Here is a 13,983-nt window from a genome sequence, read left to right on the forward strand (position 1 = left end):
TTTTTTATTTATAAATGAATATAAAGACTTATAGAACCATTTTTTTAAAATTAAAACACTGTTTTCAGGATTATTTCTTTTAAATCTTTTCTACCACCATCGTAGGCGTAGCAGGAAATAGGAGCTTAATTACTTTTCATACTTCTGTTAAAGCTAAATATCTTCACTCAATTGCGTTGAGAGTAAATCTCTGTTAACTTTTGATTCGGTCCAAGATTTTAGTTTGATCTAAGAACACAATTGGCTATATTTATAGATCTTTAATAAGCTCTGATTTTGTCTTTGTTAAACTGAACTCCTGTTTATTTTATTCAAAGTTAATTCAAACTCATTTGAAAACAATAGCCCGAAGTCTAAAAATAAACATGTCAGAGCCTATATTTAAGCTGTTTTAACTCTATAAAAATTCAAAAATAAACAAAATAATTGAGATAATTACGTTGCGAGACATTTTATTTAAAACTATTAAAACAAAAAATTAAAATGTCAATTGATTTAAGCATCGATCAATATCTTGATATTTTGCTAGATATTGGAATGCAAAAACAGAAAACGAAAGCTCTAATTTTGAAAGACATAATGAATGAAGATTTGTATAAAAGATATCGATTCGATAGAACTGCCTTTATTGACCTCCTAAACATTGAAGATTGAAATTTAAAGAAAGACTTTTAAATATAGGAGATGTGATGTTTGTAACTCTACGCATCTTTTCTACGTAGCTTCAACAGCCCACTTCGGCACCCAAGCACATTTTCTTATAAGTTTAATTGAAATTGTACTAGAATTGTAGTAGAATATACCTTAAATAGTTTAGTTTATTCATCAAACAAAGTTACAATAGGTACATTAGTGATTACTACATATTGTGAACAATCAATATGAACTGCTACTATGTCACGAACGTACATAACCTCTTTGAACTTTTTACGAATGTTAAGAGGCAAAATACCAAGTAGTTTACACCTCGTTTCATAGGTAGGAAGATCTATGTCCCATTGAAGTCTTTTCACTACAACTCTCGTAAATCGTTTTTGGATATTTTTTGATTCTAAAGGATTCCAGCAGAATTCAAGATTAGACCTTACAAACGCAAAAATATAAACACTAAGGTGTGTGGATCGGAAAACTCCTTTGAGTTTCGCAATATAAAACCTAACATTGAACTGCCTTTAGCAACTCAAAAATCTATATGCTTTACAAAGTCAAGTTTTTTGTCAAACATCACACCAAGATCTTGTTTAAAGGTTATAACGGAGAATGGCATATTATTGATTTTATAGATAAAATTAGAATTTGGAAATGTTCAAATGCAAACAATTAGCTAAACACCAATCCGATAATAGATTAAGATCTTATTGCAGAACAAAACAATTATGTTCAGATTTTATACAACGAAATACCCCCTAGACCCGTGTACTTAAAAAATTCTAGTTTACGTGTACTTGGGCACTGTGTGCCCACGAAGGTTTTTCCTATGAATTACTTGAAAATAGTGAAATAAAAAAAAAATATTTTACAAACGCTATTATTTTTTGTGATATTATTTATTTGAAAACAAAATTTAAAAAAGTTTTTAAAGTAATAGGTAATTTACAACCACCACTTTTTGAAATTAATTTGTATTTCTATTTTTTTGGCGCTTTGTTGGTGGACCGGCTGAAGTTGATGGAAGTGAATCTACGTCAAAATTGTCATCTTCTTCGGTTTCGGTAGTATCAATTGCAGTTTTGGTCACAAAACATTTCTCGCACATTCTTATGTAATGCTAACTGCAAGCTGCAACATAGCACAGATCGCAGACCGCCGCCGTAGTTTTGTTGTCCCTTTTTTCTTTCTTGCAGGTATCACAACGTTGCTTTGCTTTGTTTTGTTGGATTGTCGGTAAGGTACTTTCATACCCGATCAAACTCATTGCTGTTTTAACACTTTTTTGAAGAGTTGGTTTAGCTATTCGATTTTTGATATGGCTATCTGCAAGTTCAAAGGCCAATTCTTTTAAAAATGTCTTTCTTTTTTCTGACCTTTTCTTGCTCGAATACCAGTTAGGCTGACAGACATCAAACATTCTATACGCTGCAACTCCTGCACAATCCAAAAGGTTGTAAAAGAGAGTAACAGGCCAACGATTAGTTTTTCGCTTGCAGGTATAAACTGTTGCCAAACGGTCGAATGTATCAACTCCTCCTTTGGTTGAGTTGTAATCCATAATAACGCAGGTTTGTTTGTGACCTCATCAATTGGACAGCAATAGCACATTTTTTTTGTATTGCTTGCGTAGCTACACAACTGCAAGCATCTCGAATAACAAAATTTTATTGAAAATTTGTCCCTCGTTTGCTTGAAGATTTTATCCACTGGTGTAAATGGCTTTGGCAATTGTGGCTTATTGGACTTTATAGTACCAATCGTTGTTGTTCTTTTACTCATAAGCTCCAAGGCTAATGGTACCGATGTAAAATAATTATCTGTCGTTATGTTGTAATTCATGCCTAAATATCTCTCAGCTAACCGCATTACCAGCTGGTGAGATATGCCATCGGACCGATTATCGCATGGTTGCTGGCCAACATAAATTTCACCTCGAAGTGGATAACTGTTTACGGCGTCAACTATCCAAAACATTTTGATGCCATATTTTCCTGGCTTGTTTGGCATAAACATTTTGAACGGGCATCTTCCCCTTGAGCCGACCAACTGTTCATCTACTGTCATCTCCTTTGATGGTTGGTAAAACTCAACAAGATTTTGTTGAAACAAATCCCAAACGTACCTAGAAAATTGGTAAAAATTTGTAAGCCTATCAATCAAACATTTTATCTTTTATACCTAAATGCAGCTAATTTGTCCGTTTGAAGACGAAACGCTCTAATTCTTCCGTCATCGAAACGTATAAAGCGTCGTATTTGTTCAAATCGTTCCAGAGACATAACGGCGCGGTAGAATGGTACACTTGTTGGATGAAAAAGATCCTTCGCTTTTACCCCATAGGCTTTTTCAGCTCCAGCATACAACAAAATTGCAATATATGCATATATTTCCTCTTCAAATGTGTCATACCATCTACGCATTTGCTTTGGGTTGAGAGACAAACGATTCTCCTCGTAAGTTCTCTTTGCCTTTCTGTTTGTCCAGCACAATATTTTTGAAAACCTCAGCCTTTCTCAGAAAACAAGTTGGTGCATTTTGGAACATGTCTCATTCGTTCATTTCGATTTCTTATAGTTCTTTGTTTTTCGCTTTCGTCCGGCATTGACCACCAAATGTCATCGAATTTGGCAATTCTTGCAACATACCGCTTTTCTCTGTTTGGTGCAATAGGGTCTTCATCTTCGTGTCCATTCCGGCTTCCTTGCTGTTGTCTTTCTGCCTCCTCTTCTTCTTCCATATCTAAACCAGCCTGCGAAACCCGTGTATCCAACAAAGCAGTATCTGGTTCATAGTTTGGATCATCGGCATCTGATAAATCTCCATCGTTATCAGTATCACTATTCTCCTCAGTGTCAATGCGTCGAACTTCCTCCTCTTCTGCATCTAGGAACCTGGAGTAATTCTCATCAAAGAACTCTTGCTCCGCCGCAGTCAAATCCCGGTTGCAAGATGCATTCAGGAGATACAGAACACGATTCATTGTAGCATCCATGATTCTCTATTATTATAAGATCTCATAAATAATAGGCGTAAATTTAAAAAATTTAGGTACTTACTTTAGTAGATAAAAAAATATTTTTCAGAAAAAAAAGCACTTGATCACAAAGAAATCGCACTAAAATCACTTGTTTAAGCAAACAAATTTCAACCGGTGTAAAATCAAAAAAAAATTACTGTATTACCTAGCAAAACAGTAAAAATTCTCTAATACGAAAGCTTTGTAAATAGAATCTCTCTATTTCTATATTTTTTTTCTAATCTTTGTAATGCTTTTCCTGAAAGAAATTGACCATTCTTCAGAATAATATTATTTTCATTCATGCACCAATCTCTTCAATTTTGTATTTATTTTTGAAAGTTTGACTAGAGGACTTTGACTGAAAAGAAATAAATTGTCCCTTATTCGAAATTGTTTTTGGGTAGAAACAAAAAAGGCTATTCGACTGTAAATCAAATTCATATCAAAATACAGTTGAAAATCAGCAAATAAATCAATACAAGACCATGATTTCCATACAAAAAAACTCTGGGAACTGAGTGCCCAAGTACACTGTTTTGACATATTTTTCTTTAATTCTTATTGTGTCACCAATACTTACTCAAACTATTAAAAAGTATATTTTTGTAGACCTAAACATACTAAACTAACTATGCGTAAATCTAATTGGAATAGAAAAGTGTAAGAAATACGTTTCAATTGGATTTGAAAAATGAATTGGGCACTGAGTGAACAGTACACGGGTCTAGGGTTAAGATCATCTGCGTCCATCAAGCACTTTGAATGTAAGAACATATCAGAAATGTCGTTTATAAGCAACAAAAAAAGAAGAGGACCAAATTGGCTTCCTTGCGGGACACCCGACGTAACATTTACCGGTGCAGAAATAATGTTATTTATAGGAACGTACTGAATACGATCCCTTAAGTATGAATTTAGCCATTTTAAAAAGTTTGAGTGAAAACCTATTTTATTTATCTTCATAAGTAAAGCATCATGATTGACTGTCAAAAGCTTTAGAAAAGTCAGTATAGACAACATTTTACTGATAACCTTTCTCAATTGCATTCAAGACTAAATTACAAAAAATAGTGATGTTACTTGCAGTGGATCTACCAGCTACAAAACCATGTTTGTATGATGAAATCATTGCTTTAAGAGAAAGAATTAATTTGCCATAGTAGCCCTATTATCAACTATCAATTACTTAATAACTGATAACGTCTATCAATTTATTGATAATTTGGTATTATGAGTATCAAATGATAATTTTTCAATACTAATCAATATACGATTGTGAATAGGTTTTGTTTGGTGTTTAACGTTTGTCATTTGTGTTGAGTTCTTGTGTTTTGGTCTATAGATAATTTCGGCGGAATAATGTAAGTTGTTTTCATTGAATAAAATAGGTGTGTTTCCAAATATTTAGAAACTTGGCATTTGCAAGTGAACGATTAAAAATCAAACAACTTACAGTCCTTGCCATATTATTAGACGCACTTCAGATTTTATGCAAAATCTAAAATTAAATTTTTTTTTTGTGCAGAATATAAACTACTTTCTAGAAATAAAGCAACAGATTTAAAGATTTTTAACTTCCCATAGGAAGTTATTGTAATGGGTCCGATTTGTCAAATTGAAAATTTTGAAATTTCTCGACGTTTCAAGGTCCCTAGAGTCGAAATAAAAGATTTTTAGAAAGATGTCTGTGCGTGCGTGTGTACGTACGTTCGTACGACCGTACGTCTGTACGTCCGTACGTTCGCGACGGTTTTTTCGTCGTCCATAGCTCAAGAACCAGAAGAGATATCGATTTCAAATAAATTTTGTTATACAGATAATAAAGCAGAAAGATGCAGAAAGGGCTCTCAAGAAAATTGCGTGGGTGGTTTTTTTACCATAGCAGTTTGAAAAAAAGGTGAAAATTTTGGTTAACCCTAAATATCTTAAGAACCAAAAACGCTAGAGACTTGAATTAAATTTTATATAATATATTGTAACGTGATACCAAACAAGTATATTTTTTGAAAAAAATCTATATAACGGTTTTGTTTATAAATCAATAAAACTGAAAAAAAATAATTTGTCAGCTCCAAAATTTTACGACTGAAATATGATTTCATCTCCAAAACAATTTTGTGCAACGAAAAATAATGTTTTTGATATCTGATAAAATTTTGAGAAAAATCTAATTGACAGTTTTTTTTATAAAAAATAAAAATCTAAAAAAAAACATTACTCAAAGTTGGTAAAAATTGAATATCGATTCAAATATCTTTTCAAAAACATAAAATTTAGGCTTCAAACTTATTTTATATTATAAGGAATATTGTTTCCAACATTTTGAAAAATTTTGAGAAAAATCGAATTGACAGTTTTCTTACAAAAAATAAAAATCTAAAACAAAAAATTAATAAAAGTTGGTAAAAATTAATTTTCGACACAAATATCTTTTCAAAACTTTGAGATATTGGCTTTGATTTACTTTAATCTTTCAAAAAATATTGTTGTCAACATTCAGTTAAAGTTTGAAAAAAATCGAATTCACAGTTTTCTTACAAAAAATAAAAACCTAAAAAAAAATTTATAAAAGTTGGTAAAAATTGATTTTCGACTCAAATATCTTTTCAAAACTTTGAGATAATAGCTTCTAATTAATTTTTACTCATAAGAAATATTGTTTTCAACATTAGGGCAAATTTTAAGAAATATCGAATTTACAATTTTTTTACAAAAAATAAAAACCTAAAAAAAAATGTATAAAAGTTGGTAAAAATTGATTTTCGACTCAAATATTTTTCCAAAAATTGTAGATATTGGCTTTTAACAACTTTTATCTTTCAACAAATATTGTTGTCAACACTCAAGAAAATTTTTAAAAAAATCGAATTGACAGTTTTTGTGCAAAAAATTAAAAACCTAAAAAAAATTTAATTAAAGTTGGTGAAAATTTATTTTTGACTCAAATATCTTTTCAAAAATTTGAAATATTTTCTTCAAACTAATTTTATCTTATAAGAAATATTGTTTTCAATATTCGATTAAATTTTGAAAACAATCGAATTGACATTTTTTTTACAAAAAATAAAACTCTATAAAAAAAAAAAACAATACTAAAACTTCGTAAAAATTTACTTTCGACTCAAATAGCTTTTCAAAACTTAAAAATATTGGCTTAAAACTTATTTTATTTCACAGAAAATATTGTTTTCAAAATTCAGTAATTTGTATATAAAAATCCAACAGTCCGTTTTTTCATTTAAAAAAAATCTACAAAAAATAGTAGGCAAATTTGGTAAAATTTGGTACGAGTACATATAGACAAACTTTGAAGCAAGACAAATCGACAGACGGGATGGGAAGTTATCAGTGTGGGTCGCATCCCAGCCTCTTTTTTTATTTTAAATTAAAATTTTCAGTTTTTTTTTTGTTGTTATTTTTGTATTTTTTTCAATGTTTTGTTGCACATCCTTTTGCTATAATAAGAGCCTCAATTCTGCGCGGCATACTGTCAATGCATAATATGACTATTTTCTGCATTTCTTTAGCTACTTCAATCTTCATCAGCTCCCAAACGTTTTCAAATTGGTTCATATCAGGGCTGTTTCCCGGCCAGTCCAACAGAGGGATGTTTTCTTGACTCAAATAAGTTTTTATGGACCGGGCTGTGTGACATGGAGCTCCATCTTCCATAAAAATGTAACCATACATCTGTTCTTGAACTTTAAAAATATTGCGTACAATCTAATAATTATAAAAATTCTGCGTTGCGTCTAATAATATGGCCAGGGACTTTATATTTTTCTCTTAAATCTAACTGGAGTACCCACAAGTATATGGTAGTAAGAACAAATAAAACTGTATGCCTTTTGTGACGATCTATCGACGGACGTTGGGCCTAGGAACAATTTGTTCAGAGTAGCTAAAAGCACTGGTCGACAAAAATACGTTTTTATTTTCCTTCCCACAAACAAAACAATAACGTCTTCAAGTTATTAAATTGTTAAATTTAACTGCTATAAAAAAGTGGTTTTCAATGCTAAGTTAAAAGTCAAAATATCTCTTAACAATAAAATGTATAATGATTTTGCAAAATACTAATCTTTCTCTTCTAGATACAGATTAAATTAATCTAGTTTATTACTAAGTTTCTAAAAATTCTCATTATTTATGAGTCTTTTTTTGACTTTATTGATGATTTGAGCAAACCTTCAATTTAATACATTCATAGTTTTTGACTTAATTTTAAGTGCTGATTTCAAATACAAACTTTAATTTAAATAATTCTAGTAAGTTTTAAAAATACCCGTTTTAAACATTTTTTTTTGTTAAATTACTTTATATGTATATTTCAAAAACTTGATATAATAAAATTGTTTAGACAACATATTCGTTACAAGAACAAAATTTACTTTCAAATAATTTTTGCCTTTTTCGGTTGAAAACCGTTTTATCATAAATGGTTAAACGTTTCTTTTATATTTTTCCAACTTATGGAGATTTTTAAAATATTATATGAAATAACACAAATATTTTAACTGAATATTGAAGAAAGGGGTTATAGATGAAAAAATCAACTTTATAAATTCAGAAAGCTTCAAAAAGACTTATGGATGTACGTGTTTCTTTCGAATTTTTAAAAGTAATATCTCAAAAACCTGACGTGATACATTCATTTTGAAGTTGGATTTGAATTAAGGCTATCAAACCCCGTTGGAAAAGTGCAATTTTATTGCCAGGAAGTGTACCCTATTACATGATTCAGCATTTTAATAAGACTACACATAAATATTATTTTTTTAAATCTATATTATAAAAATAATGAAATAATAATTAACGTGTGTCTCAGTTGTAATTCTTTTCTGTTGTTAATTTTGTGTTTGTATTTGTATTTTAATGGGTTTATTTAGAAGATTATTCCCTCCGGCTAAATGGTTTCCATCTCTGTATTAATTAATTCATTAATTTTATGGTTTCTTCAAAACTACATAAGTATATCAATTCCAAAATATCTCTTGCGGAATTCTTTCAGAATTGGGAAAACTCCCAAAAAATCGAACATGTCTTTATGTTTTCTTTGATTGCACAGATCACGCCATAAAGTTTAAGCTGAAGAGTTCACCTCTGACTTTAAAGATTGTACTGATTTTGCGTATATTGTGATCGGCCAAGAAGTAGGTCTTTTCTTCAAACCGTGGTTAATTTTACTGTAGTAAGCTCTATGTAATGATGATTCCGCTTCACCAAATTTCGAACTAAGCTAACAACGGTTATCTTAAGTTTATATTGAAAAAGTTGTTGAGCAATCGTGCGCCATTTTATACCACTTACCTGCACATCCTCCTCTAGAGTTAATAAAGTGACATAGCACAACCCTCGGAATCCTGTTTTCTCCCAATTTTAAGTTTTTGCCACCCAATTGAAGTGAAATTTGGGAGTATCCAAGAAAAGGGGGTGACTTTAATGGCGGACTATTGAAAATTGTGCTGCCATATACTTATTATTAAATACGTTAAATTTAGAATATTTACCCAAATCTAACATAATTTGAATTACTTATACCATACAAAATAAATTTAAAGTTTGAAGATTTGAGGTTGTCATTTTTAGATTCAATAAGTATGTATAGAAAATTAGTTAAATTTACTGACCAATTGATTAGCGATGATTGTCAGCTCCACAGTTCGATCTGCTATAAGTAGTTTTAACAGTAAATTCTGTCTTAAGCTAGCCTCCGTCAGATTGAACTACAAGCGACAAAGAATAGATGAAAACAAGATTGTTTTATTGAATAGACTAGATATAGGACAGAACTGCAAATACTCTATGATCAGAAACATATGGGAGATGTATCAAGCGATGTCCTTAAGTCTATGGAGGTAATAAAAGCCTATTAGGGCAGCGGAAAAAGCGAAGACAAAACCTAGAAAATCTACGTTGAATACTTTCTATTCTATCAAATTGAACGGAAGACAATGCAGGCATATTGAAGAATTAGTCTAACAAAAGTAACATACATCATTTTTACAACAAACGGATCACGGGAAAATCATTTGGCGAAATCAAGTGCTCTGTTAGATTTTTTTTGATTTAATTTTGAGTCTAGTACAAGACCAAGGTCAGAAAAACTGGATTCTCTATTCAAACATGAAGAATCCAACATTTCAAATTCATGTCTTATGTACATAGTTTGTCAAAGGGCTTGCTAAAAGTCTGTAAAGAAACAATTGACTTGAAAGTGTTTTTCGAATGCATCCAGGCAAAAAGGAGAGAATTATAATAAACTAGTATTTGTAGATTTTTTCACAAAACCATGTTGATTTTCACATAAATGTACATATAACAGAATAACAATAAAAAGAACTTTTGTCACAATCAAGGGATTCAGACAATTTAGGAATATTAGACAATTTCCCTTAAGGACCGTAATTCGTAATAAATGTGTATAATATTTGTATGGACTGGCGTTGGTATGAATACCTCAAAAGATCTTAGAACGTTGAAAAGAAGAAATAATATATAGGAAATATAAATCAAACATTTTGTTTGACATAAATGATGGTAATCTTTCAGGACTAGGACTGAAACATTCATTTAACTTTGAAATTATGTCAAGTATAGGGGCCTCATAAATCGAAAAATTGATTAATGTAATAAGACTGTATTCTTGGGCGTTAGGAAAAATAAGATAAGAAGTTCTTGCAGTCTTAAAATAATCTGCGAAAATGTTTGAAATTGGAAGATGGCTTGAAGAATTTTGAACAGTATAGTACTAGATGAATATCCATATTCGTCAAATTAAGGTTACTATTAACGTATCTCCAAAACATATGGGGGTTCAATTTTAGATCACACTCAGCATTCGAAATAAATCGGGAGTACAAACAGTTCGAATAAGTCAGTCATATTGCGGTTCTTGGTAAACCCTAAGCCTCTCATCAATCTCCGATAGATTGAATTTTAACCAGGCCTTATTAGATTTATTTTTTAAATGCATATCAAACCATGGTGGATAGTACCTAAAAAACAATAATCGAAATGCCCATTTTCCTTTTGTATGTTTAAATAGTCATGCTATGTTTTAAAAAGACTAGAGAAAACTTTTGTCTACTGATTTTCGTATGCCAACTCTTTTGAATTATTAACCTTAGCTTTTTTGAGCCTACAGAAGAAAAGTAGTATAACAAACACATAACTCATTAAAGCTTAACAATCTTTTTGCTGATGTATTCAAAGAAAAAGAATAAAATATAAATAAATCAAGTACACCGTTATGTTAATCATGCATCAATATTAAATTCAATTCTACAATAATATATGTCAATGGCTTGATCAGCATAATGTTAAGCAGTACAGACAAATTGTTTCCTCCGTCCAAAAAACTGTGTTAGTTAATTTTAGCCATTGTTTCTTATTTTCAATACAGATAATTTTATTTTAAAAAACTCCCTTTTGATGATAATGTCATTTTATTTCTATTTCATTATGGGTACAATTACATTTTATAGAGATGTTCTTATTTTAAACTACATTCATTTTGAAGTTGGATTTGAATTAAGGCTATCAAACCCCGTTGGAAAAGTGCAATTTTATTGCCAGGAAGTGTACCCTATTACATGATTCAGCATTTTAATAAGACTACACATAAATATTATTTTTTTAAATCTATATTATAAAAATAATGAAATAATAATTAACGTGTGTCTCAGTTGTAATTCTTTTCTGTTGTTAATTTTGTGTTTGTATTTGTATTTTAATGGGTTTATTTAGAAGATTATTCCCTCCGGCTAAATGGTTTCCATCTCTGTATTAATTAATTCATTAATTTTATGGTTTCTTCAAAACTACATAAGTATATCAATTCCAAAATATCTCTTGCGGAATTCTTTCAGAATTGGGAAAACTCCCAAAAAATCGAACATGTCTTTATGTTTTCTTTGATTGCACAGATCACGCCATAGAGGAAGATTTGCACGATGAGGAACAAAGTTTAAGCTGAAGAGTTCACCTCTGACTTTAAAGATTGTACTGATTTTGCGTATATTGTGATCGGCCAAGAAGTAGGGCTTTTCTTCAAACCGTGGTTAATTTTACTGTAGTAAGCTCTATGTAATGATGATTCCGCTTCACCAAATTTCGAACTAAGCTAACAACGGTTATCTTAAGTTTATATTGAAAAAGTTGTTGAGCAATCGTGCGCCATTTTATACCACTTACCTGCACATCCTCCTCTAGAGTTAATAAAGTGACATAGCACAACCCTCGGAATCCTGTTTTCTCCCAATTTTAAGTTTTTGCCACCCAATTGAAGTGAAATTTGGGAGTATCCAAGAAAAGGGGGTGACTTTAATGGCGGACTATTGAAAATTGTGCTGCCATATACTTATTATTAAATACGTTAAATTTAGAATATTTACCCAAATCTAACATAATTTGAATTACTTATACCATACAAAATAAATTTAAAGTTTGAAGATTTGAGGTTGTCATTTTTAGATTCAATAAGTATGTATAGAAAATTAGTTAAATTTACTGAACAATTGATTAGCGATGATTGTCAGCTCCACAGTTCGATCTGCTATAAGTAGTTTTAACAGTAAATTCTGTCTTAAGCTAGCCTCCGTCAGATTGAACTACAAGCGACAAAGAATAGATGAAAACAAGATTGTTTTATTGAATAGACTAGATATAGGACAGAACTGCAAATACTCTATGATCAGAAACATATGGGAGATGTATCAAGCGATGTCCTTAAGTCTATGGAGGTAATAAAAGCCTATTAGGGCAGCGGAAAAAGCGAAGACAAAACCTAGAAAATCTACGTTGAATACTTTCTATTCTATCAAATTGAACGGAAGACAATGCAGGCATATTGAAGAATTAGTCTAACAAAAGTAACATACATCATTTTTACAACAAACGGATCACGGGAAAATCATTTGGCGAAATCAAGTGCTCTGTTAGATTTTTTTTGATTTAATTTTGAGTCTAGTACAAGACCAAGGTCAGAAAAACTGGATTCTCTATTCAAACATGAAGAATCCAACATTTCAAATTCATGTCTTATGTACATAGTTTGTCAAAGGGCTTGCTAAAAGTCTGTAAAGAAACAATTGACTTGAAAGTGTTTTTCGAATGCATCCAGGCAAAAAGGAGAGAATTATAATAAACTAGTATTTGTAGATTTTTTCACAAAACCATGTTGATTTTCACATAAATGTACATATAACAGAATAACAATAAAAAGAACTTTTGTCACAATCAAGGGATTCAGACAATTTAGGAATATTAGACAATTTCCCTTAAGGACCGTAATTCGTAATAAATGTGTATAATATTTGTATGGACTGGCGTTGGTATGAATACCTCAAAAGATCTTAGAACGTTGAAAAGAAGAAATAATATATAGGAAATATAAATCAAACATTTTGTTTGACATAAATGATGGTAATCTTTCAGGACTAGGACTGAAACATTCATTTAACTTTGAAATTATGTCAAGTATAGGGGCCTCATAAATCGAAAAATTGATTAATGTAATAAGACTGTATTCTTGGGCGTTAGGAAAAATAAGATAAGAAGTTCTTGCAGTCTTAAAATAATCTGCGAAAATGTTTGAAATTGGAAGATGGCTTGAAGAATTTTGAACAGTATAGTACTAGATGAATATCCATATTCGTCAAATTAAGGTTACTATTAACGTATCTCCAAAACATATGGGGGTTCAATTTTAGATCACACTCAGCATTCGAAATAAATCGGGAGTACAAACAGTTCGAATAAGTCAGTCATATTGCGGTTCTTGGTAAACCCTAAGCCTCTCATCAATCTCCGATAGATTGAATTTTAACCAGGCCTTATTAGATTTATTTTTTAAATGCATATCAAACCATGGTGGATAGTACCTAAAAAACAATAATCGAAATGCCCATTTTCCTTTTGTATGTTTAAATAGTCATGCTATGTTTTAAAAAGACTAGAGAAAACTTTTGTCTACTGATTTTCGTATGCCAACTCTTTTGAATTATTAACCTTAGCTTTTTTGAGCCTACAGAAGAAAAGTAGTATAACAAACACATAACTCATTAAAGCTTAACAATCTTTTTGCTGATGTATTCAAAGAAAAAGAATAAAATATAAATAAATCAAGTACACCGTTATGTTAATCATGCATCAATATTAAATTCAATTCTACAATAATATATGTCAATGGCTTGATCAGCATAATGTTAAGCAGTACAGACAAATTGTTTCCTCCGTCCAAAAAACTGTGTTAGTTAATTTTAGCCATTGTTTCTTATTTTCAATACAGATAATTTTATTTTAAAAAACTC

At 30.6% G+C, this 13,983-nt stretch overlaps 1 protein-coding gene across 1 annotated transcript; it reads right to left on the reverse strand.

The window, feature by feature from the left end:
- Positions 1-1,768: 1,768 nt before the first annotated feature.
- On the reverse strand, positions 1,769-3,115 carry LOC129945151 (uncharacterized). The gene is made up of 2 exons (XM_056054811.1): positions 2,274-3,115; positions 1,769-2,232 (listed from the first exon to the last, which is right to left on the reverse strand). The coding sequence occupies exons 1-2, from the start codon at positions 2,713-2,715 to the stop codon at positions 1,769-1,771; spliced, it is 906 nt and encodes a 301-aa protein (XP_055910786.1). The 5' UTR covers positions 2,716-3,115.
- Positions 3,116-13,983: the final 10,868 nt, after the last annotated feature.

Source organism: Eupeodes corollae, chromosome 2 (genome assembly GCF_945859685.1).
Source record: "Eupeodes corollae chromosome 2, idEupCoro1.1, whole genome shotgun sequence".
Lineage (NCBI taxonomy): Eukaryota > Metazoa > Arthropoda > Insecta > Diptera > Syrphidae > Eupeodes > Eupeodes corollae.

What these genes read in the sequence shown, in the direction of transcription:
- LOC129945151 (XM_056054811.1), bottom strand. Translation starts at nt 2,715, where the DNA reads ATGACAGTAGATGAACAGTTGGTCGGCTCAAGGGGAAGATGCCCGTTC. An exon ending in GCAGTTGTGTAGCTACGCAA is followed by an intron (nt 2,233 to 2,273) that starts GCAATACAAAAA and finishes CCAATTGATGAG; the next exon opens with GTCACAAACAAACCTGCGTT.